General features: G+C 37.1%; 2 protein-coding genes across 3 annotated transcripts; both read left to right on the top strand.

Moving 5' to 3' along the window:
- Positions 1-9605: 9605 nt before the first annotated feature.
- On the top strand, positions 9606-14413 carry LOC131326114 (uncharacterized). 2 transcript variants are annotated; one of them, XM_058358719.1, is made up of 5 exons: positions 9606-9723; positions 9942-10197; positions 11438-11507; positions 12171-12259; positions 14194-14413. In XM_058358719.1, the coding sequence occupies exons 2-4, from the start codon at positions 9991-9993 to the stop codon at positions 12218-12220; spliced, it is 327 nt and encodes a 108-aa protein (XP_058214702.1). In that variant the 5' UTR covers positions 9606-9723; positions 9942-9990; the 3' UTR covers positions 12221-12259; positions 14194-14413. The 2 variants fall into 2 exon arrangements, with proteins under 2 accessions (XP_058214702.1, XP_058214703.1); XM_058358720.1 differs by having other exon boundaries at positions 9696-10197.
- A 1437-nt stretch (positions 14414-15850) lies between these two features.
- LOC131326113 (solute carrier family 40 member 2-like) lies at positions 15851-21502 on the top strand. Its single transcript, XM_058358718.1, has 8 exons — positions 15851-16115; positions 17636-17786; positions 18286-18482; positions 19107-19589; positions 19842-20013; positions 20139-20276; positions 20370-20480; positions 21150-21502. Exons 1-8 carry the CDS (start codon positions 15976-15978, stop codon positions 21291-21293), a joined length of 1536 nt encoding a protein of 511 aa, XP_058214701.1. The 5' UTR covers positions 15851-15975; the 3' UTR covers positions 21294-21502.
- The last annotated feature ends 495 nt before the right edge of the window (positions 21503-21997 follow it).

Raw genomic sequence — 21997 nt, 5'->3', positions numbered from 1 at the left:
TCAACCGGGGTTAGGAGGTAGTTAGTAAGTTAGTGGGGGTTCAAAGGCTGCCTATAATCTTAAATCACAAATGCCCTAGACAAGGCTCGAACCCTTAGCTCTCACAAGGAAAGGATCAATAAGTACCATTGAGCTACAAGTTGTGTGTTGGGCGATTAGAAGTGATGTTTTTCTTCATCATTTACATAGGCTAATAGGCTATTTGTATGGGTCTATTATGGGCCAGTTTGACAAATGCTTTTTGAATGGTCCATAAAAGCCCACCAAGTTGGAGGTCCAACGTTGACATGGTCCGTGAGTCTCATAGTTGTACGATACGATGGCGACTCCTTCTCCAATCTAGTCTCCATTCGTGACGTGAAATCCTGGAAATTCAGAATTCGAGATAGTGAGAACTCTATCTGCCTTTCTTTTTGATGTTTTTTCCTAAATCGGCTCTGAACTTTTTGCTATCTAAACCCCAGTGGCGTAGCCAAGAATTAACGATAGGGGGCACTTTTTAAAAACACTTCAACAAAAAAAAATCATAATTAGCAACACCAAAATAATAAAAGAATGCTTATGATAAAAATAATTTAAAAAAAAAGCTAACACATTTACCAAGGAAGGTAATAATTTCATAAACTATCAAAACAAATTAATTGTCTGAATTGTCTCTATGGACCAAGTCTAATAACAGTTAGATACACAATAATTAAAATGTTAATATTCAGCAATCTTGATCCAATCAGAAAAATTTGCTTTTCTTTTCAAATTTTATGCTTAAACCTCTATTTCGTCACGCGTTGTGAGTTCTATCGACAATGACAATATTACTTTTAAAATTGTGAATAATTAATGAAGTATAAATGCATATAACCCATGGTTTAACCACTTACAAATTTAGACATTATGTATTGAGGAGTTTCAAATGATGAGTGATGACTCTCTTTTTATTCATTAAAAATCTCACTTCGCAAGTGTAGTGGAATTGTTGTAATATTGGAAACAAAAAGTTTAGAATGAAATATATACAAAATATATTAAAGTGATTAAACAAAGAACAATTTAAGAAGCCAATTACAGGAAAAAAAATACAAAATCTGAAAAAAAAAAAAAAAAAAGTATCCAGTGGGGGCGCGTGCCCCCGCTTGTCCTCAAGTGGCTCCGCCACTGCTAAACCCTATTGAAGTTTCCGGATTTGGGTTCATATTTTCCTCATCAATTATCTTCTCAAACACACCCAGAAAAAATAAAAAAACCCAACTCTCTGTCAACATATCTATGCAAACAAATACTCAATCTTTCTTCATTATTGAGAAACCCACTTGCTCAATTCAGCTAACAGCTAAGCTACAACTGCAAAAACCCACGTTTCTTGAAGAGGAAGATGGAGAACAACGGCAGTGGCAGTTGCAGCGGCAGCGGCAGCGGCGGTGATAAGCAAAGGACACTGCTGTCGAGGGTAGTTTCCGATTGCATGAGGCGGTGGTTTCAGGAGACCTTGAAAGAGGCCAATGCCGGGGGACTTGTTGATGCAAGTGCTTGTGGGTCAGATGTATTTCAATGGCTATGAGGTTCCTCAAGATGCCCACAAGGTCAAAGACCCTTTCTTTTGTTCTGTTTTACTTCAACCCATAACTATATGTGGATGTTTGTGTAGGGTTGATAAACGAATCGGACAAGTTTGGCTTGATATGAAAACTTAACAAGATTTGAAAAAAAATTCGACCTTGGCTTGTTAAGTGGTCTAAAAGTTTGCCGACTACTCCTGGCCTAGGCACTAGGCTGTGGTCCAACGCCTAAATTGGGCAGCTGACTAATTGGCGCCTAGTCCCCGCCTGGGCACTTAGGCCGCCGATGAGGCCGTCCTTTTCCACCCACTAGCACCTAGCGACTTTTCGATCATTGCTGTTTATGAGATCAGTTGACAACTGATCTCAAGCTGATTACAAACCGATATCTAAGTGGCTTGACTTTTTTAAGCATCACAAAAGCGAACGAGCCAAGAAGTTATGTCCAAGAAAATCAAGCAACCAAGGCATGTCCAACTACCTAGATACCTTGGAAAGATCATACCTTTTCAAGAAGATGAGGATGAAAAAGAGGGCGAATGGGTCGTAGTTCTTGCCCTCTTCATCTTCTGCCACTCCTAAAAGAGTAATAAGTCAAAAAATAAATCAGAAAAAAGCCTAAAAGAGTAATAAGTCAAAAAATAAATCAGAAAAAAGTAAGAAAAAAATAGCAGGAAAAGTAAAAAAATCATAACATACATGGGCAGCGGCCTTCCTAATGTATTCAGGCGCGTCAGGCGCGCCCCTGTTCATCTTTTAGAGCACATAGGCATGGGTATGATAATCAATCCCGTCGTCAATAGCTTGTTCAGGAACTACAGTGAATAAGTCTTTCAGCATTTCCCACTTTACAGCTGATGGGCGGTCAAAATCAACGCAATCCGTCCCAAGAATTTTTTTACAAACTGCATCACTTCAGGTCACAGGCTTCCCATCTATTGGAAACCCAGTTATGTAAAACACGTCCTCGAGAATGAGGGAGCAAGAAAGAATGAGTGAGAGAGATGGAACCTCATCCCCTTTGGCAAGGGTGGTGCATCCTTTCATGAATGTGCAACCCCCTTTAAACCACCTTGCCATACACAAAGGCACAGAAAATGACACAAATGTGTGAATAATTTTCAAGAGAAATTGGGTGAATGTGTGGAAGGAAAAGACAGAGAGAATGGATGCATGAGAGAGGGAAAGGGGGAGCGATGCGACTTGTGGGCCTTGCAAAGAGAAAATTTGATTCAAGAAACAAGGACAAGTGTGTACGGAAAACTTTACCCTGTTTTGTGTCTTGTTTGTTTGGCCTGCAAGGTTGCCAAGGCCAAAAAAAGGTTCTGCAACATCATGGTGGGTTTTAAAAAAATTCAATTCTTGAATAAAATTTATTTCTTTGAAAAATACAGGGAGAACAAGTGACGATGGTCGCATACTAAGGTGCACCACCCTGGGTGAAGCTGACTAGGTTCCATCTCTCTCCCTCATGCTTTATCTCTACCTCCCTCATTCTCTTGTCACTCCATCATTCAGTTAAGGCGCGTAGTAGATTGAAACTACTGACAAGAAGCATATTCTTTTCTTTTTTATAGCCATCCACCCGTCAATGAATGACTATGATTATTTACAACGGCTCACCCTCTCCTTTTAGAATCCTCCTAATAAATAGCATTCATTTTTCACATCTTCACAATATTCTAGAATTCTCTATACAAGTCTAGCATGTGAATCCGGGGTGCATACGTGTTGTCTTGATCTGAGTCGTCCGTGCTCGACAAGGGACAGCTTAGATTGCATCTCGTCCAAATAGATTTCGGTTGCCCCTTGCTGTTGCAATTTGAGCGTCCGTTGTCAAGTATGAATGCCCTAGATTATTAGAGTTTTCTACAATCTTAAACATTTCAGAATCCTCTTGAATTTTTTCAAAACACTTTAGGTACTTTCTTTTATAAACTTCAGAAATATATAGAACATTCTCAACATTGTATAACATTATAGAATGGTTTAGATATTCTCCATTCTTCCAGAGAGTTCACCATTGTTTAGAATACCATATAACATTCTTACACCTTCAAAACTTCTATAGGATTCTATAGTCCATTATGATATTTTAGATCTATGGAAAGTCATATGTTGACTCTCAACAAGAGGTACATATTACAAAAAAAAAAACCCTACTAAAATATATAATTATAGATGCATACAATATTGTACCCTACAGCAAGGACGGAACCAGGATTTTGTAAACGCGGGGACCGAACTATGGACAAGATTTTGAAATTTCAAGGTTCGGAAATCTAATAGTTTGTTTGGTTTAGATTTTGAAGGAGGTTTTTTGAGTAGTATGTAGAGAGGGATAGAAAGAGGAATGAGATAAATAATTGAAGGAAAAACTTACGAGAGACCGTGGTGCAGAAAGAAAAATTGGGTTTTGGATCCAAAACAAACACATTTTTAAAGAATTTAAATGTCTAAATGGCACTTAATACAAAATACAATATTTAGGTGTTATTAACAAAAAAAATGCTAATATTAATATTAAAATTAAAAAAAAACTCACCCGAAAGGACCCCTATGACCACACATAGATCTGTCATTGCCCTACAGCTCTTAGTGCATCGATGAACAGGGTTATGGAGAGTTAGCAAGTTAGTCCTCAATGGATCCAGAAATTGTCTATAACTTGACTTCAACCGCTCCTCATGGGGCTCAAACCTAGGCCTCTACTGAGAAAGGCGGGCGGGTGATGCCAACTGAGCTAAGAGCTCATTGGCATGTAATCAATCTATACACACATCTTAGTGCACACACTTACACACAGATAACAAAATTAAATCATTTGGTCCACACAATGGATGTTCAACTGAGTTTTTTTAATCTATTGTCTCTACTTTAAATATTGTACCACTCCGCCAAATTAGTTGTTAGAGCTAAAATAAAATTACATGCTTAAATAGTTGTAATTATTTATGTAATTTAATTTCTCCAAAAAAAATAAAATGTTAAATTAAAAGTGGGATTTTGTTATGAAATAAACCAAACTTTCAAACATCAAAGATACATTGAATAAGTATTAAAATGTTAAAAGTGGGATTTTGAGTTTCAAGTGGGTGTCTCATGGTAAATATGAGTGATATGGGTAGTGTGTTTCAGTGGTAGAGGGAGAGTAGGGGCCCCGACTGAATTTTTTTTTAGTTTATATTTTGATATGTATCTTTTGTATTTTGTCTTATTAATTGTATTTCATAAATTTAATTTTCATCACTCTAAGACATTCCAAATATCATTTCATTATCCACTTTTTATTTCACATATTAGAACAATGTCATTACACTGGTGAAATAACCTATCTAATGCAAAAAATAGCCGCCACTTATTATTTAAAACTCTCTAATACATAATATTCAAAACTCAAAATTGTCTAAATCATGGGCTATGCGTTCTGTGCTTTAGCAGTTATTATATAACAATGGGAGTAAAATTGCTAAATATTGTTTAGTGAAATGCTCTCAGACTTGACCCATTGAGACAATTCAAGCAATTCGTTTGTTTTTTATATTCTATAAAAGTTACTTTGTTAGGCCATCCACAATGGCATAATTAAAAATGGATAATCAAAAGTTGACACATCAGCTTTTGATTATCCATTTAAGAGGTTGCTAAGCTTAACAATGTTGAGGTCCATAATGGTCACTTCTAGTCCATAACTAAAATAAGGGATACACTACAATTACACTCTCTCTCCCCTTGTGTTTTCCACCATTGATCACTTCCCTCCATTACACTTTTTTTTTGGCAAAAATATATCGATTTTCTTCTTTAATTTTGGAAAAAAAATTGGTGACTTCCTTCCCTAATATTATGAATTTGGAAAAAAAATCATGTACTCAAAAAAAAAAAAACAGATGTGGTCTTGAATTTGTAAAAAAATGTAAGGTTGTTTATGTACTCAACCACAGGGAGAGGAACGAAAAAAGAATAAAATAAAAACGGAAAAAAAAAGTGAAATATCTTAATGCAGCGACAAATGTTTTCCACTATTGATCACTTCCCTCTATTACGGTTTTTTTTTGGCAAAAATATATCGATCTTCTCTCTTAATTTTGGAGAAAAAATTGGTGACTTCCTTCCCTCATATTATGAATTTGGAAAAAAAATCATGTACTAAAAAAAAAAACAGATGTGTTCTTGAATTTGTAAAAGAATGCAAGGTTCTTCATGTACTCAACCACAAGGAGAGGAACGGAAAAGAATAAAATAAAAACGGAAAAAAAAGTGAAATACCTTAATCCGGTAACAATGAGTTGAATTCTAAATGATTGAAAGATATGAGTTTCACTTTTGGAGGGAAAGAAAAATAAAGAGTTTATGGCTGAAGAAAATGAGATATAGAGCAGGCGAAGAAAATAAGAAGAAAATACCATTTGAAACACGCGTGTACATAAATTTTAGAACCAGTTAACTTATGTGGTGTGAGATCCACAAATTTTGATTATAAAAAAAGGTTGCTAGTTTTGGTTATCCAAAGTCCAAAATTTGATTATTTCTAAGAATGTTGTTAAGTATGATTATACCCTTGTGAGCAATCTTTTATCCTAATATTGTTAACTTTGAAAATAATTTGCTTTTAATTATGCCACTGTGGATGGCCTTAGTAAATACGTTTAGGTTCTTTATTCTTAGCACGAACGTTTTTTTTTCTTATTCTAAGGTTTGCTTATTATGAAATTTATATAGGAGTAGATTTCTGGCTATGCCACTTATGTGTTTATGTGTTCCATTGGTATTTTTGGACGTGAATTCATTTCCCAAAACAGAAAGGTATTTCCCATGACCCCAACCCATGTTAGCACTTTATGAATTGAGGGTGGTGTTGTGCAGTGGTGTACGAAGAACAAAGCGTTGGCTCATATATGCAACTGACAACTCGAATCCCTTCTCGGCAATAAACGGCTCTCATTGTTGGTTGTCGAGATGAGTCCGAACCGTCGGATGCATGATCCGACGGTTCAAAGGTGCTAAAGACGGTACTGTGCACCTTACTACACAACACCGACTTGAAGTCCGCAGTTTATATACCGTGTGTGACCACAAGATAAAATGATTGATGGCTGTATACCACACCCAGGGCAAGGTGAGAGAAATACTAAAAGATCCATATAAAAAATTAAAGGTTCAGAAATTAGGATCCAACCTGCCAACTCCTAATTAATTTCTCTAACCACTACAAAATTATTGACCAAAACTTTATTTTTTGAGCTTTGGGGGCTTTATCTTAGATATTAAAAAAAATATTTAGATAAAGATCATAATTTTTTACTTTTTTTATTCGTGTCAACGAGATGAACTAATAATCTACAAAAGTTTGATACAAGACTAATAAATGCAAAAAAAATCTAAACAAAGAAAAAACTCAAAAAACTCCAAAAAAAATACAAGGATAACAACATCTATTGTAATGTAAGAGTGCTGCTATTGGTACATATAATATGTACATACAATGTACATATAGATTTAGTGGGGCCCAATTCGGGTCCCACAAAAATGATCCGAACCGCTCATTATTTTTAAAACATCTTTTTATGGAGCCCTGTAAAAAATCAACTTAACCCGATATCGGTAAGGATTTTTTCTGAATTTGTAGAGGCGAAACTAAGCAGTTAAGTAGTTTCGCCTCCACAAATTAAGAAAAAATCCTTACCGATATCGGGTTGTGCTGATTTTTTACAGGGCTCCATAAAAAAATGTTTGAAAAATAATGGGCAATTTGAATCATCTTTGTGGGACCGAGGTGGGCCCCACAAAACTGATATGTACATAATATGTACATTTCATTTGTACCTCTAGCATTTTTGTATTGTAATTGGCTCCTAGAAGTTCAGCCGGAATCAAGAGAAAAAAAATTCCGAAAAGGAATATAATTCCGGACCTCTCCTTTTAGTTATGGACCATTTTAAAAAAAAATTTTTATGGGATATTAAAGAAACAAATAAAGTGCCGGTAGATAAATATAAAGTGCCAAAATTAACCGTCTAACTCTCACGTTGAATCAACCTCTGTTTACGGTTTTTTTTTTTTGTGATCTGGAATGGAAAGACCATTTAAAGCAATTCACGCGATAATCATCTCTGATCCCATACGACTAATTACTGTGTGTGCACGGTGCTAGTAGATTTTTTCTTCATACAGTGTTATACCCGTTGCTATCAATGTCAAGGGAAGATATGTTTCTTATATTTATTTAAGCTTTACCAGTACTATAACAAACGTCCTAAACGGAGCTCGAACCCTGACCTCCTACAAGGGAAGGACCATAAAATACCATTAGGCTACAAATTGTACAGCATGTTGGCCAATTAGAAGTGGTGTTTTGCTTCATGACCCCAACCCATGTGAGCAGTTTATATACCATGTAAGAACTAAGAACAACACCTAATTGGCTACTAGAAATTTAGCCGGAATCAAGAGCAATTTTTTTCCGGAAACGAATGTAATTTTGGACCTCTTCTTTTAGTTATTATATATATATATATATATATATATATATATATATATATATATATATATATATATTTTATGGGATATTATTAAAGAAAAAATAAAGTGCCGGTTGATAAATACAAGTGCCAAAATTAACTCCCACGATTTTGAATAGACCTCTCTGTTCACGTTTTATTTTTTGTGATCCGAAATTGTGTTGGACTTCTTTTTTCCCCAAGCGGTATACATCAACTGGGGTTAGGAGGTAGTTAGTAAGTTAGTGGGGGTTCAAAGGCTGTCTATAACCTTAAATAAAAAAGGCCCTCAGTGACGGCTCCAGGAATTTATAGTAGGGTGTTCAGAAATTACCTTACCTATACTAGCTAATCTATTAACCGATAATACATATAAAAATATAAAATATTAATATAAATAGCGCGGTCAAAAAACATAACCTATATTTTGAAAAAATTAACTACAATGCAAAATGAGAACTTAAAAATCCATACTATATTTTTTAACAGTTTTTTTTTAAATTTTTTGTATTGCGTAGTAGACAATATTTCGAGAATGGAGGGAGTAAAATTTTACCGTTGCCCTTGACGAGTTCTCATATTTTGTGCCAACGTTTAACCGACATATTAATCTACTAAAACCATTTTGAAAGAAATTGTAGCGAATATGTTGGGGACGCCTTCTTAAAAATATGTTCTTCTTTAGGATGATATAATGAGATTTTCTATCCTAATCTTAAATTCGAAAGAGTATTATTCAAATTAACGGGGTTTTGCAATGTAGTTGATTTTTTTTTTTTTAACTTTGTTTGTAATTCTATAAGTTAACTAGACAAAAAAAAGTAGTTATCGCCATGAATGCAAAATCAGCACATTTAGACCATCGACAATAAAGATGGAGAGAGAACACAGAGTATAATACTTACACTAATACATTTCTTTTATCAACAAAAAATTCTTTATGAATCTTTGAAAAAGAGTATAAAGATTTAACTGATCAAGGTCATACCCGCGAATGCCACCCGAGAACCAAACTCAAAGGAAAGTAAGGAGGCAACCAAAACACTAATATATTCTTGTTTTTCTCTTACTTTTTCATTATGTTTGTGAGCTTTATTTTAGGTAATATGGTAGGTGTTCAATATGAATTACCTAGATTGATGAGCTATAATTGAGTATTCAATTAGTTTTGGATCTGGTGTACAATTCGTTTTTGAGTTAGGTGTTCAAGAATACTAAAATTAGGTGTTCATTGACATTTGAGTTGAGTGTTCAAAAAAGGGTTACCCTAAAATTTCTTCATGTATTCTAACAAATTTCTTTTTTTTGGGTGGTCATGTGACCATGATGGGTTGACTGTAGAGCCGCCACTAAATGCCCTAGACGAGGCTCGAACCCTTAGCTCCATAAGGGAATGATCAAAAAAAATACCATTGAGCTACAAGTTGCGTGTTTGCGATTAGAAGTGAAGTTTTTCTTCATCATTTACATAGGCTAATAGGCTATTTGTATGGGTCTATTATGGGCCAGTTTGACAAATGCTTTGGAATGGTCCATAAAAGCCCACCAAGTTGGAGGCCCAACGTTGACATGGTCCGTGAGTCTCATAGTTGTACGATACGATGGCGACTCCTTCTCCAATGTAGTCTCTATTCGTGACGTGAAATCCTGGAAATTCAGAATTTGAGAAAGTGAGAACTCTATCTGCCTTTCTTTTTTATGCTTTTTACTAAATCGGCTCTGAACTTTTTGCTATCTACCAAATTTGGGTTCATATTTTCTCATCAATTATCTTCTCAAACACACCAGAAAAAAAAAAAAAAAACCCCCAACTCTCTGTCAACACATCTATGCAAACAAATACTCAATCTTTCTTCAGTTTATTGAGAAACCCACTTACTCAATTCAGCTAACAGCTAAGCTACAACTGCAAAAATCCGCGTTTCTTGAAGAGGAAGATGGAGAACAACAGCAGCGGCAGTTGCAGCAGCAGTGTCGGCGGCGGTGATAAGCAGCGGACGCCGCTGTCGAGGGTGGTTTCCGATTGCGTGAGGCGGTGGTTTCAGGAGACCTTGAAAGAGGCCAAAGCCGGAGATTTGTCGATGCAAGTGCTTGTGGGTCAGATGTATTTCAACGGCTATGGGGTTCCTCAAGATGCCCACAAGGTCAAAGACCCTTTCTTTTGCTCTGTTTTACTTCAACCCATAACTATATGCGGATGTTTGTGTAGGGCTGATAAACGAATCGGACAAGTTTGGCTTGATATGAAAACTTAACAAGATTTGAAAAAAAATTCGACCTTGTCTTGTTCAGTGGTCTAAAAGTTTGCCGACTTGGTCCAACGCCTAGATTAGACAGCTGACTAATTGGCGCCTAGTCCCCGCCTGGGCACTTAGTCCGCCGATGAGGCAGTCCTTTTCCACCCCACTAGCACCTAGCGACTTTTCGATCATTGCTGTTTATGAGACAACTGATCTCAAGCTGATTACAAACCGATATCTTAGTGGCTTGACTTTTTTAAACATCACAAAGCGAACAAGCCAAGCGGTAGTTTGTCGGGCTTGGTTCTTAACTAGCTTTAAAAAGATGATATGTTTATGCAGCAAACTAGCAAATTGCCCTCGAATGAGCTTTTAAGGATCGAATAAGAGCTTGAACTTGAATGGCTTGGTTCGTTTATTAGCTGTATGTTTGTGTATCTATACTTGTGTATTGGATGATTTCGTGCAATTTTCTGGTATTCCGAGGTTTGGTACCTTTAATTGTTTCTTCTTCTTTTTTTTGTGTGTGTGTGTGTGTGCCTAATGTGGGATTTTTGAAGTACTTTTCAATGAAAGGATTGTATCTTTGAGGGTAATTGTAAAGCCTGGGGTACCCTCTAGTTGCTGAAAATAAGGTTAAGAAAACAAAAGGGGGCTTTTTTTTTTCAGAAACCAGAAGGAGTGATTTCCCTTCGATTTTCATGCTTTCTTTCTTCGGGTAATGTTTTGTCAAATCGGGTGTTCTTAAAACCTGAAATAGGTCCATGTCGATATTCTTCAACCCAAGTTTTTTGGGATTAATACATGCTTTAGCGGAATGAGGATTAGGTTATTGGTACTTGAGGATGCCAAAATCTGGACAGCTATTCGAGCTCGACTGGGATGGGCAACCGCTCCTTGCTCTCCTCTATGACCTGCAAAACAAGTCCATCAGAGAGTTCTTGGCCAGAAGCCTACCTCCCGGTCAGAGGACTTGTTTTGCAGGTCATGGAGGAGAACGTGGAGCGGTTGCCCATCCCAACCGAGCTTGAATCCACCATCCATATTTTGGCACCATTACTTAGTACTACCCTTCTTGTTGGATTCTTATTGCTAGATTGGTTAGGATGATTACTTGAAGATATACTATATTTTGGGTGTGTAGGGAAGAGTTTGGATGACAAGGGCTTCAAGAGTTAGATCTTCAGTTTGGAAAGTTAGTAACAAACGCCCAGGTGATCTCTCACTCTCTTTCTCTTTGTGTGCACGATAGCATCCTTACAGCCGCGCGCACAGCTATTGGGTAGATTGTTGTATAATTGTGCTCCATTCTTGTGTCGATTTGTAAGCTAGCAATGGATCTCTCTCTCTCTCTCTCTCTCTCTCTCTCTCTCTCTCTCTCTCTCTCTCTCTCTCTCTCTCTCTCTCGTGGTGCATGCGCATTGAGCGGATGTGTTCCCTCTTGTACCTGCATCAATATTTATAGTGTTATGTATTAGTTGTGCTTCATTCAGTGGCGGAGGTGTCTCGGGCCCTGGCCACCCCCAATTTCATAATTTTGTTAATATCGTTATATATAATATAATTAGTATACAAATCTCTGAAAATTTAAATAATTTTGATGTCATCTTATCAAAAATTATATTTATTCTACATTGTCATGTAAAATTTTCTCACTTTTTTTAATAGATGAAAATAATCACACATGAGTGTTGCAATTGTTGACCGAAAAACAAAACAATGTGACAGTGTCATATACAATATAGTATTGTAGTACAACATCTACACAATATGCTGAGCAAATTTCTGAATGAAAATACTTTCTTAAGTCGGCCCCCCTCAATCTAAAATCTTGGCTCTGCCACTGGCTTCATTTATTGATTTTTTGGGCTTTGTAGGTTACAATGCAAGTGATTCAGACTCAGATGATTCTAAGGGTGACTCTTGATTAGACCAACTTGGCATTTCTATCCAATACCATTTGAAAGTGAGTTAGATCTCTGGGAGTATTTTACTACTACATACACTTTTCCAATTTATTGTTCTTGCACGGCAAGTACTGATGTAAGTGTTTCGTGAGTCTCAGCTTATGACTTTGTGTTTCTTGTTATGTGTGGTGAAAGAGTATGAGGACATGGCGCCTCGTATAAGTCTTATATCTTGCTACGGCAACGGAGACTCTCTTTTTGTGTGTGTGTGTGTGAGTGCGGAGCGAGACTAGATTTCGCGTATGTTCCATGGATCCTTCATTTTGGCTCAAGTGCCCGTGTTGATGTGTCCGACACCTGTATCTATTTTGGACACTATGATCCTTTAATTGTTATGATATTTATAGAAAAGGAATATCAAATTAGCTAGAAAAGAGATATTTCGAGTATTTCACACAGACAAGAAATAGCAAAAACATATTTTTCTTCACCCCTTATTGTTCAAATACATTTCTAAATATAATTTACCGTACATAATCTAAAAAAAAATATGCAATTTATACTACAAACAAGTGTTCATGACATGTCCCCGTAGTGATACCCAATTTGGGGAAACATATCCCAGTATCCTAAGATTTAATTTCGCTTTGTTTTAGGCATCTTCACCTTCCTCCACATCACCATTAGCAATAGCATTGGCAAGTTCACTGTGATTTAGTTATGAATTAAAGCCTGCAACAAGCAAATCCAAAGTACTTCGAAGCTGAAGTTAAGCGAAAAGTATGCACAGTACTTCAATTACGAGCATGAATAACTAATGCGTATGGCTTGTACCAAAACTCTCACTTCAGATTTTACCTCGCTTGTCTATCGTACTAAATTATGTGTTGGCTTTTGGGCGTGGGCGTCCAAGGTTCAGTAGATAACTTCTGGTTATTGGTGACGAGTAGATAACTTGATGCAGCTTATGTTTTAACTTCAAAGCCCTTTGTAATCCCCTCATTGGTTGAATAGTTTTTGCCATAGTGAGGAGAAAAAATTTGAAAGCCTGATTTTACTGGTTGAATATTTTCATGTGGTTGAAAACTTGAAATCCCTTATATTTGCTAGACTTGAAATTTTTTGGCACCTCTCTCGCTTCGCATGGTCAATGTCCCTGATTCGTAACTATGCCTGGGAGATTGAAACATCAATGCATTTGGTTCATTGGCAGCAGAAAGCCCTCAACATGCCCTACCAAATTTGTCATCTAGCTCACCCGTAATAGGGGCTAGTCCTAGGAGGTTAATTTTAATGTTAGCTGAGAAATTTTTGAGTGCTTTTCTGTATATGAATGCGGTTGCTTAAAGTTTGTGACACGAATGATTCAGCAATAATATCCTTTACTTCATGGTGTTTAGCTTTGATCAAATACAGTAGCACCTAGCTTTGAAATACTATCAAAGATACAGGAATTTTCAGGAGTGGTGTTGAAAATATTTGTAAAGAGGAATATAGATACGTTCTGGGTTCTTCTATTTAATTAAGTCACTTCGATGAGGTTGCCTGTTCATGAATCAAGTTGTTGAGTTTAGACTGAAGATGGAACTGGACCGGAGTTGATCAAGGATTTTTTACTTGTCATGTATATTACTTTATTTCATGTTCTCGGAACTGGACCGGAGTTGATCAAGGATTTTTTACTTGTCATGTATATTACTTTATTTCATGTTCTCGTTGTCAATTCTTGCCCATGGAGTCTATATGAAGTTCATAAAATCAACCATGTTTCTAACTTATAAAACTTTGTTTCGGTGTTTAAACTTGGAGCTCTCTTTACAGGAAGCATGACTCAAATGGCCAAAGCCTCCTAAAATATAGGAGTACGATCTATAATGAGTTGTTGTATATACTTGATCTTGGCATTTTGTATCCTTGACTGTGAGTTACGACTTGTGATTTGTGAAGGAAGAATCTTTCTCATATACTATAATCTCGTGATTTGCCTTTGCAGGGTCCTTTGGCTTTCTACCCGTTCGCTGCCGTGATTGAACCTGTGAAAATATTGATACCTTTCCTATTGAAGTGCTTTCTTTTGTTCATCTATTGATGTTCACAGATATCATCCCCATTGAAATTATGTTCCCAGCTATAATTGTACAACTGTTTGGCCATGGATCAAATTTTACAATTGTTTTTTGTGGGCAAGAATTTTGGTGGTATTTCATTACCTATACCTGGGAATGTCATTCTTCTGTATAACCCAGATGATAACAAAGTCTAGAATTGCTAGAGCAAATAAAGTTGGTATGAAGCATTACTTACCAAAGAAAAGGGGTACTCTACTCTGGTTTGCAGGAGGCGATCGCATCTCGGCTGTCTATCTATAGGCATCAAAGTAGTGGTTCAGATTTGTTAAAACTCTAATGGAAGGATAAACTCTTGCCGGTCGAACTCTGATAATTACTTTGAACTAGTAAAAGTCCTTTTGGATGGCCGAGAGTGTACAGACTGCTCTTTGCAGTCTGGATTCAAATCATGATTGCAATGGAGCCAAATCCCATAGAATATTTTTTATTATTTATTAATGTGTTTCAAACCTGGACTTTTCCTCCATGACCTAAGCCTATAAAATAATTCTTGTGAAAGTTGACAATGATCCTTTTTTTAACACTCTGAGCATATTCCGTTTGTTTATTCAATTACTTTTGGATGTTATCTTCTCATAAACTCTCTTTTTTTCTTTTGACAACAATGAGAAGTTGTATTGACTTAAGCCTATCAGCATTTACAATACAGAATTTATTATAAATATTTCTCTCTTAAATTGGAATGTCTTCTGAGTTGTTCGTCTATTTCAGCTTATAAGGAAGAATCTATACCGCAAAACGAGTTTCATATAGGCCAAAATTAAGCATAAATTCAAAGATTTAAAAAAAAATCAATTTAAAGAGAAGTTTCATATGTCCTCTCTGTGTGTGATTTTTACCCCTAATCAAGTGCTATAGGACTGCAAAAGAGCCAAGTGATTTTTACCCCTAATCAAATACTATAGGACTATAAAAGAGTCGAGCTAAGCTTAATTTTTAGTGAATTGTGCATCAAAATCTTAATTCTAATTACTCGATCCATCAAGCCCTTGTCAAATTCTTATCGAGTATCAAGTTGATCCTTTATGGATTGTTTTATCGAGTTCTCATCGAGCCGCGCCAAGCTTCAGCACAATCAAACTGGTAAACGGGCTTGAAATTCTGGCTCAAGCTAACCGTGTTTGCAAAGGGCACAATTTGTTTGCAGTCCAAAGTACTATCAATCAATTAAAAAGAAAATTTCTAAATCGTATTTGCCTGATTTACCCCGAAAGAACCTCTATATACAAGTGTAATTTTCAATTGTTTGGGAATGTCAGAATCTGTTTCCGTTGACAACGAAAATAAATCCGACTCTCATATAAAGCAAATAGTTTATTTTCTATGGTCAACTAAGCACCCACATGGCTCTAATCTGGCATTAAATTGGTGTGGGGATAAGAGGATTAGAGTACGTGGCTACAAATGCAATGTAGTACTTTTCGCAAATAAAAGATCGCCACCACACATCATTGGTCACTACTAGTTACCTCCCAAGTCTCAACAAAGATGAATGGTAATGTTCATGCTGCTTGATTTGTTGCTGGTTAAAAGATTAGGAGTACCACACTACCACTGCAGAGTGCAACTGGATGTGTGTGTGTGTGTGTGTGAGAGAGAGAGAGAGAGAGAGAGAGAGAGAGGGAGAGAGGGTGTGAGTCTGTGAGATGATGGAATACGAAGAGAACACAATTCTAATGTCAACTACAGAGCCACTGCTGCTCCCCCAGCATCCGCAACCGCCTTTTCCTTCTTCTCTTCTTATCTATCTCTACGTTGGCCACTTCTTGGCCCGATGGGGTGCCAGGTCTCTCTCTCTCTCTCTCTCTCTCTCTCTCTCTCATGCGTCTTTAGAATTGTTCTCGTTAGTGTTTTGTCTGTGTGTGTGTTTCAGGGTTCATATCGTCCGCTGCATAACGGATTTTAGACTTATTCAACAATGTATCGGCTGATACTGTCCACTATCACCCGAAAGGAACAATACCATTCTTTTATCTTCACCAATACGTTACGTATCCTGATATCGCGATTTAAAGCCCCAGTACTGTGTGTTGTTTACGAATGTTGTTTTTTCTTTGCTCAGCCATTGTTTAGGATTGTTGTTAATGTTGATGCATTCATGGCTTGTGTGCTGTATTACAACATTTGACCTTTAGTTGGCCTTCTTTTTTGGCATGCCTTGTGTATTTTCACAGTTAGTTTTGTGAATTGCGTTTAGGTACGGACATTTGCTAGCACTTGCAAACAAGTTTTCGATAATTGTTTCGTTTTTAGCAATATTACCTTGCAATATGATGGTTTTATGTATTTCTGATTGATTTTTTCAGTTGCAGTAGATTTTATATGTCCTTCTAAGACTGTGGTTTCACTCTTTGCTTCCCTTCAAAATTCAGAACGCTTCTCATCAAAATCCCTTGAGCTCTGAACTTGCATTTTGTTCCCTTGTTATGTCACACTTCGCTAATCCCAACTAGTGCAAACGCAGTCAATCGTTTCCAAACTCATCACACAGATTACTCACAAAAAGTAAATCACGAGAACTGGTATGCACCTTATGGTTGTCAAAGAAAACCCTTTTTTTTCATCAGTGGCTTAGGTAAGAGGAGTTCTCGAGAAATCAATAGCATTCCTTTGTTCTTATGATCGGGGCATGGAACTTTATAGATCAATTATGTTACAGGTTGGAAAATCTGAATTGAGTACATTGGATGGTTGGGACTTGAGATAGTTCAATTTGGAAGATTTCGCCTGGTACTCATTCTATTTCAGTTGTAAGAAGTCGATACAAACGCAATCATAAAATGTTAGCTCCAAGTATGAAAATGATGAGTAGCCTGGGGACCGCTGCTTTAAGAAAATAATGTCAAAAGTTACGCCTATACGTAGTACCACCTTCATCGAGATGCTGAAAGGCATGGGGTTTATGTTTTCTTGGTGTAACATAAAAGAATGGTATTTTTACTTTCTTTTTTTTTTTGCCCTCCACTTTCTTTTATGGCTCGACAGTGAATCCTTTGAGATAGTTCACTTTGGAAGATTTCGTCTGGTACTCATTCTATTTCAGTTGTAAGAAGTCAATACTTAACGAAATCATAAAATGTTAGCTCCAAGTATGAAAATGTTTGAGTAGTCTGGGGACCGCTGCTTTGAGAAAATAATGTCAAAAGTTATGTCTATATGTAGTACCACCTTCATCGAGATGCTGAAAGGCATGACGTTTATGTTTTCTTGGTGTAACATAAAAGAATGGTATTTTTCCTTTTTTTTGCCCTCCACTTTCTTTTATCGCTCGGCAGTGAATCATTTGGGATCTTTCTCTAAATGCAGGATGTGGGAATTCTCTGTTGGTCTATACATGATTGATATTTGGCCAAACTCATTACTTCTAGCTGCTGTTTATGGTGTGGTGGAATCTGGCTCTACTGTAGTGTTTGGCCCCCTTGTTGGACATCTCATTGATCGCTTGACATATTTGAAGGTTTACTCTGACTATCTTTTCTTGTCCATTTTCTTTTAACTGCAGTTAACGTCACACAAAGTAAATCAGGTTTTTCCCACGCTGATTTCGGGAGCCAGGGTTCTATTTTGAGGTAAAAGAATATCGTAAGCTGATGAGTAATATTTAAATGATTGGTGATTTAATGAGAGCACAATCTTTAGAACTCCATCAAAATCCAGACGTTTTTCCGTTCCCTTTTGCTTAAATCCACATAGTTTCTATGTTTAGAAGCTCTTCGTGAGCAGAGATGGCTTTCCTGTTAGTATATTAGATCTTCTACCTGTTAGTTTATTAGATCTTCTACCAATAGTTGCCATTAAGTAGACAATTGGAAGAAAATATTCATGTTTGGTCAAATAAGGTTCGCAAACTTTTGAAAAAGGTTTCTTTAAAATTTCAACACAGAGAGTTGTGCTATGATGTTTTATCGTGTAGCCTACTCTGATGGTTTGATGGTACATGGTTTTTACCTTTGCAGATTCTCCAATTATGGTTGTTAACACAGAATCTGTCTTTTATGGTTGCCGGAGGCACAGTGGTTGCACTCCTTGTCTACCCAGACTTGAAGTCTACAAATTATCTGGCGTTCATATCACTTGTCATAGTAACCAATATTTCTGGAGCTCTTGGCGTGCTTTCCACCCTTGCTGGAACCATCTTGATCGAAAGAGAATGGTAACTGCATTCGTTGTCTTACAAGTTACAACAGTGAAAAACGTTCCTTAAATTAAGTGAACATGTATGGGTCACTCTTGACATAGTATCATGGTGATTTGCCATCACGAATCAATAATAATATTTGTATTTTACCTCCTACTGTGACCAAATTTTCCTTCATTTTCGTTTTCTTGTGGTAACTCGTCTGATTTTCCTTTATATGGAATTCGTGCTGGATATTGTTATAGCATCTCTCTTTAACCAGTAGCTTCAAATTTACGACATCCATTTTTCCCACAGATTGTTGCACCATTCTGAGGTTTCTTTTCCTATCTGTTGTCTTCTAAGCCACAAAAAATGCGATATATTCTTTTCCATGCTATCGAATAAATATTTTGGTTTTCACCTCTTGCTGTGTCCAACTTTTCCTACAACTCATTTGATTTTTTTCCTTTACATGGAACACGTGTTGGATCTCGATATAGTATCTCTCGTTATCCAGTATTTTGCATTTTACAACATCCTTTTAAAATTGTGCAACATTCTGAGGTCAATCAGCCTTTTTTCTGAGGAAAAAAATGGAGCAATATTTTTACTTACATGCTATTACATTCCTAATGTGAAGTCATGTTCAAATTACAGGGCAGTGGTAATATCAGAGGGGCAACCTCCAGAAGTTCTAACGCAGTTGAATTCAGTCATCAGACGGATTGACTTGACTTGCAAGCTGGGTGCACCTGTGGTGACTGGCTTCATCATTAGCTTCATATCGCTAAAAGCATCCGCATTGACTTTGTCACTCTGGAATATTCTCTCTGTTTTCTTGCAATATTGGCTTTTAATGTCTGTTTACAACGGAATACCATCGTTGGGCGAAAGGAATCAAAAGAGGGCTGCCTTAAGACTTGCACCAGTGCCAGAAGAGAGTCCATCCACATCTCAGGAGCAAACGAGCTTGCTTCCTCTTGATGCAAATCATTCGGAGTCATCCAATAGCAGCTGGACAAGGAAAATAATTGAGCGTTTTTCCAAGAGTCCTTATATTGTTGCATGGAGAGTTTATTTACAGCAAGATGTGGTACTCCCGGGAGTAGCTCTTGCTTTGCTGTATTTTACTGTACTCAGGTTAACCTCTTATGGCATTGATTCTTTGGAAATAGTTGCACATATTGTGTACAATATTGGATTTGGAAACAACTTAAAGATGGAGAGACTTCCAGATTTCCACCCATAGTCGATACACTACTTTCACTTTTGCTGTTGTGAGAAAAATCAAGTTTGCTTCTTTATATCTCGAATTATTTTGAGTTCTCCAATAATTGTTTTTGGATTAGCATGGGGCTGTGAATTACGATCCGACTCAATTTGCTATTGCAGCTTTGGAACCCTTATGACTGCGACGTTAGAATGGGAGGGAATCCCGGCATATGTCATTGGAATTGCTCGTGGAGTAAGTGCTGCCATAGGAATATCTGCAACATTTCTCTACCCTATCGTACAGTCCCGGATTTCAACACTTCGAACAGGAATCTGGTCCATCTGGTCACAGGTTTTAACTTCACTCAAACTTACTTTTGAAATTTTCAATTTCTGCAATGGGTCTTTGCCGTGAGTCACCTCTTGTTGAACTTTGATGAAATTTCAGTTTCCTTATTTAGCTATTTTTTGATGCAGTGGGCCTTCCTGTTAGTATGTGTAGCTTCAATATGGGTGAAAAACAACATCACGTCAGCGTATTTGCTGATGGCTGGAGTGGCTGCATCACGGCTTGGACTATGGATGTTTGATTTATCCGTCATTCAGCAAATGCAGGTAAGGTGGAAAAGACTAGTCGGTTACAAGTTCCTATTACATAGTCCTCCGGCTGTTCTTCTGGGGTTTATTTTCTTGAATTATACCTCGTAGGAGCAAGTTCCTGAATCTGATCGGATGGTAGTGGGCGGTGTACAAAATTCACTTCAGTCTGTTCTGGACTGTATGACCTATGTTATGGGTGTAGTCATATCCAATCCCCAGGTGATTATGCTTGTCATTGTTTGTTTTGCATAGCAAATGGTGCCCTGATCTATGGCGCGTCACATGCATATTACTTGTTTCGGAATTCGGACTGTGTGATGGTTGATGCTACTATATACTGAATGTCATTCTGTTTGTGTGCACGCGCGCACTCATCTTTGTTCTATAGTTACATCAACAGGTATACCTATACTTGGTGATAAATTATATTCTAAGTCTCGGAATGTACGTAGGGCCCAACAAAAATCAATCTTTGGAGATAAATTTTTCAACCCATTTGCAAGATGTATAGAGCTAGCTGTTATCTGCAGGAAGAAATGCATGAATCTGTCAAAAAAAAATTTTTGCATGAATCTGCATATAGATATACTAAAAGTCACTGGAAAACAGATATAAGAATGCTAAATTGCTAATAAGAAATTGCGTTTCTTTGGGTATAGCTGATAAAGAGTGTCCGGTAAAGAACAATTTTTTTGTAGCCGATTTTGACAGGCTTCCCTTAGGTGATTCCTACCTGTTTTACTATGTTAAGTGGAGACGTAAACTGAAAGCATGTTTGAGCAGAATCATCTTAGAGGATCGATATATCTTGTAGCTCTTTGTTTGGGACGTTCATTCTTGAGGTTTTATTCCAACTGACACCCGTCGACGTTGCATTTGCTGTGTCAGGATTTCTGGGAGTTGATTTTGATATCTTTCCTGTTGGTGAGCCTGGCCGCGGGGCTTTACAGTCTTCACATTTACCGCGTACGGAAGCACCTTATTCACTTTGAGAAGTTGCTTCTGTTGGTCCCGTGGGTTAATCCATCATAAACTCGTATCCGGATAGGAGATCAGAATGCTTTCTTTTTTCTGTAATAAGTACCTGAAAATGCGAGCAAGAATTGTTGTCACTCTTAGGACTCTTTCGCTATCAGGACGTTGTTTTAGCGTAGGCAGTGTTTGTACTTTGTATCATGAATTTTGGTGAAATTTTTGAAGATGGAGGAAAAGATAATTAAGAAGATAACAAAGTCAAGAAACTTGGGCTCTGGTCGGATAGATGTGGATTATAAGGAAAGGATCTACCGTTATTATCCAACGAGAATCTCTTGAAGTTAACGACCGGACAAACCCTCCAGTAACCTCAAGCTTTGGAACGTCGCGAACAATAAAAGTTGGCGGGGCCATGGCCTTTCCCAAATTTCAGAAACCAACTATTTTGCTTGTTAAAAATAATGTATGTACACATGCGACGCAATAAACTTACGTGAAAATGGTTTCTTAAGCACGGATTCAATCATAGATACTTTTTCGAAAGTTAAAACAACTTCGAATTCCATTTGGACATACAATTGAATTGACGGTTGATGTTACGCGAAATATTTAGGCTGTTGATTTTGTCACTTCCTTTTTCGTTAACGTCACTCCCCTGCAGGTGTATTTTTGCACAAAAATACACTTACAGAAGAGTGGCGTTAACAAAAAAGGGAGTGGCAAAATCATCTCCCAATATTTATCTTTGTGTACTATTTATG

The sequence above is a fragment of the Rhododendron vialii genome, chromosome 5a, assembly GCF_030253575.1.
Source record: "Rhododendron vialii isolate Sample 1 chromosome 5a, ASM3025357v1".
NCBI lineage: Eukaryota > Viridiplantae > Streptophyta > Magnoliopsida > Ericales > Ericaceae > Rhododendron > Rhododendron vialii.
The sequence above is the reverse complement of the archived record's forward strand: the minus strand, read 5'-3'. Positions and strand labels throughout refer to the sequence as shown.

What these genes read in the sequence shown, in the direction of transcription:
- LOC131326114 (XM_058358719.1), top strand. Translation starts at nt 9,991, where the DNA reads ATGGAGAACAACAGCAGCGGCAGTTGCAGCAGCAGTGTCGGCGGCGGT. An exon ending in TTCCTCAAGATGCCCACAAG is followed by an intron (nt 10,198 to 11,437) that starts GTCAAAGACCCT and finishes TTGGGTGTGTAG; the next exon opens with GGAAGAGTTTGGATGACAAG. An exon ending in AGTTAGTAACAAACGCCCAG is followed by an intron (nt 11,508 to 12,170) that starts GTGATCTCTCAC and finishes TGGGCTTTGTAG; the next exon opens with GTTACAATGCAAGTGATTCA.
- LOC131326113 (XM_058358718.1), top strand. Translation starts at nt 15,976, where the DNA reads ATGATGGAATACGAAGAGAACACAATTCTAATGTCAACTACAGAGCCA. An exon ending in CTGTATTTTACTGTACTCAG is followed by an intron (nt 19,590 to 19,841) that starts GTTAACCTCTTA and finishes TTGCTATTGCAG; the next exon opens with CTTTGGAACCCTTATGACTG. An exon ending in TAGTCATATCCAATCCCCAG is followed by an intron (nt 20,481 to 21,149) that starts GTGATTATGCTT and finishes TTGCTGTGTCAG; the next exon opens with GATTTCTGGGAGTTGATTTT.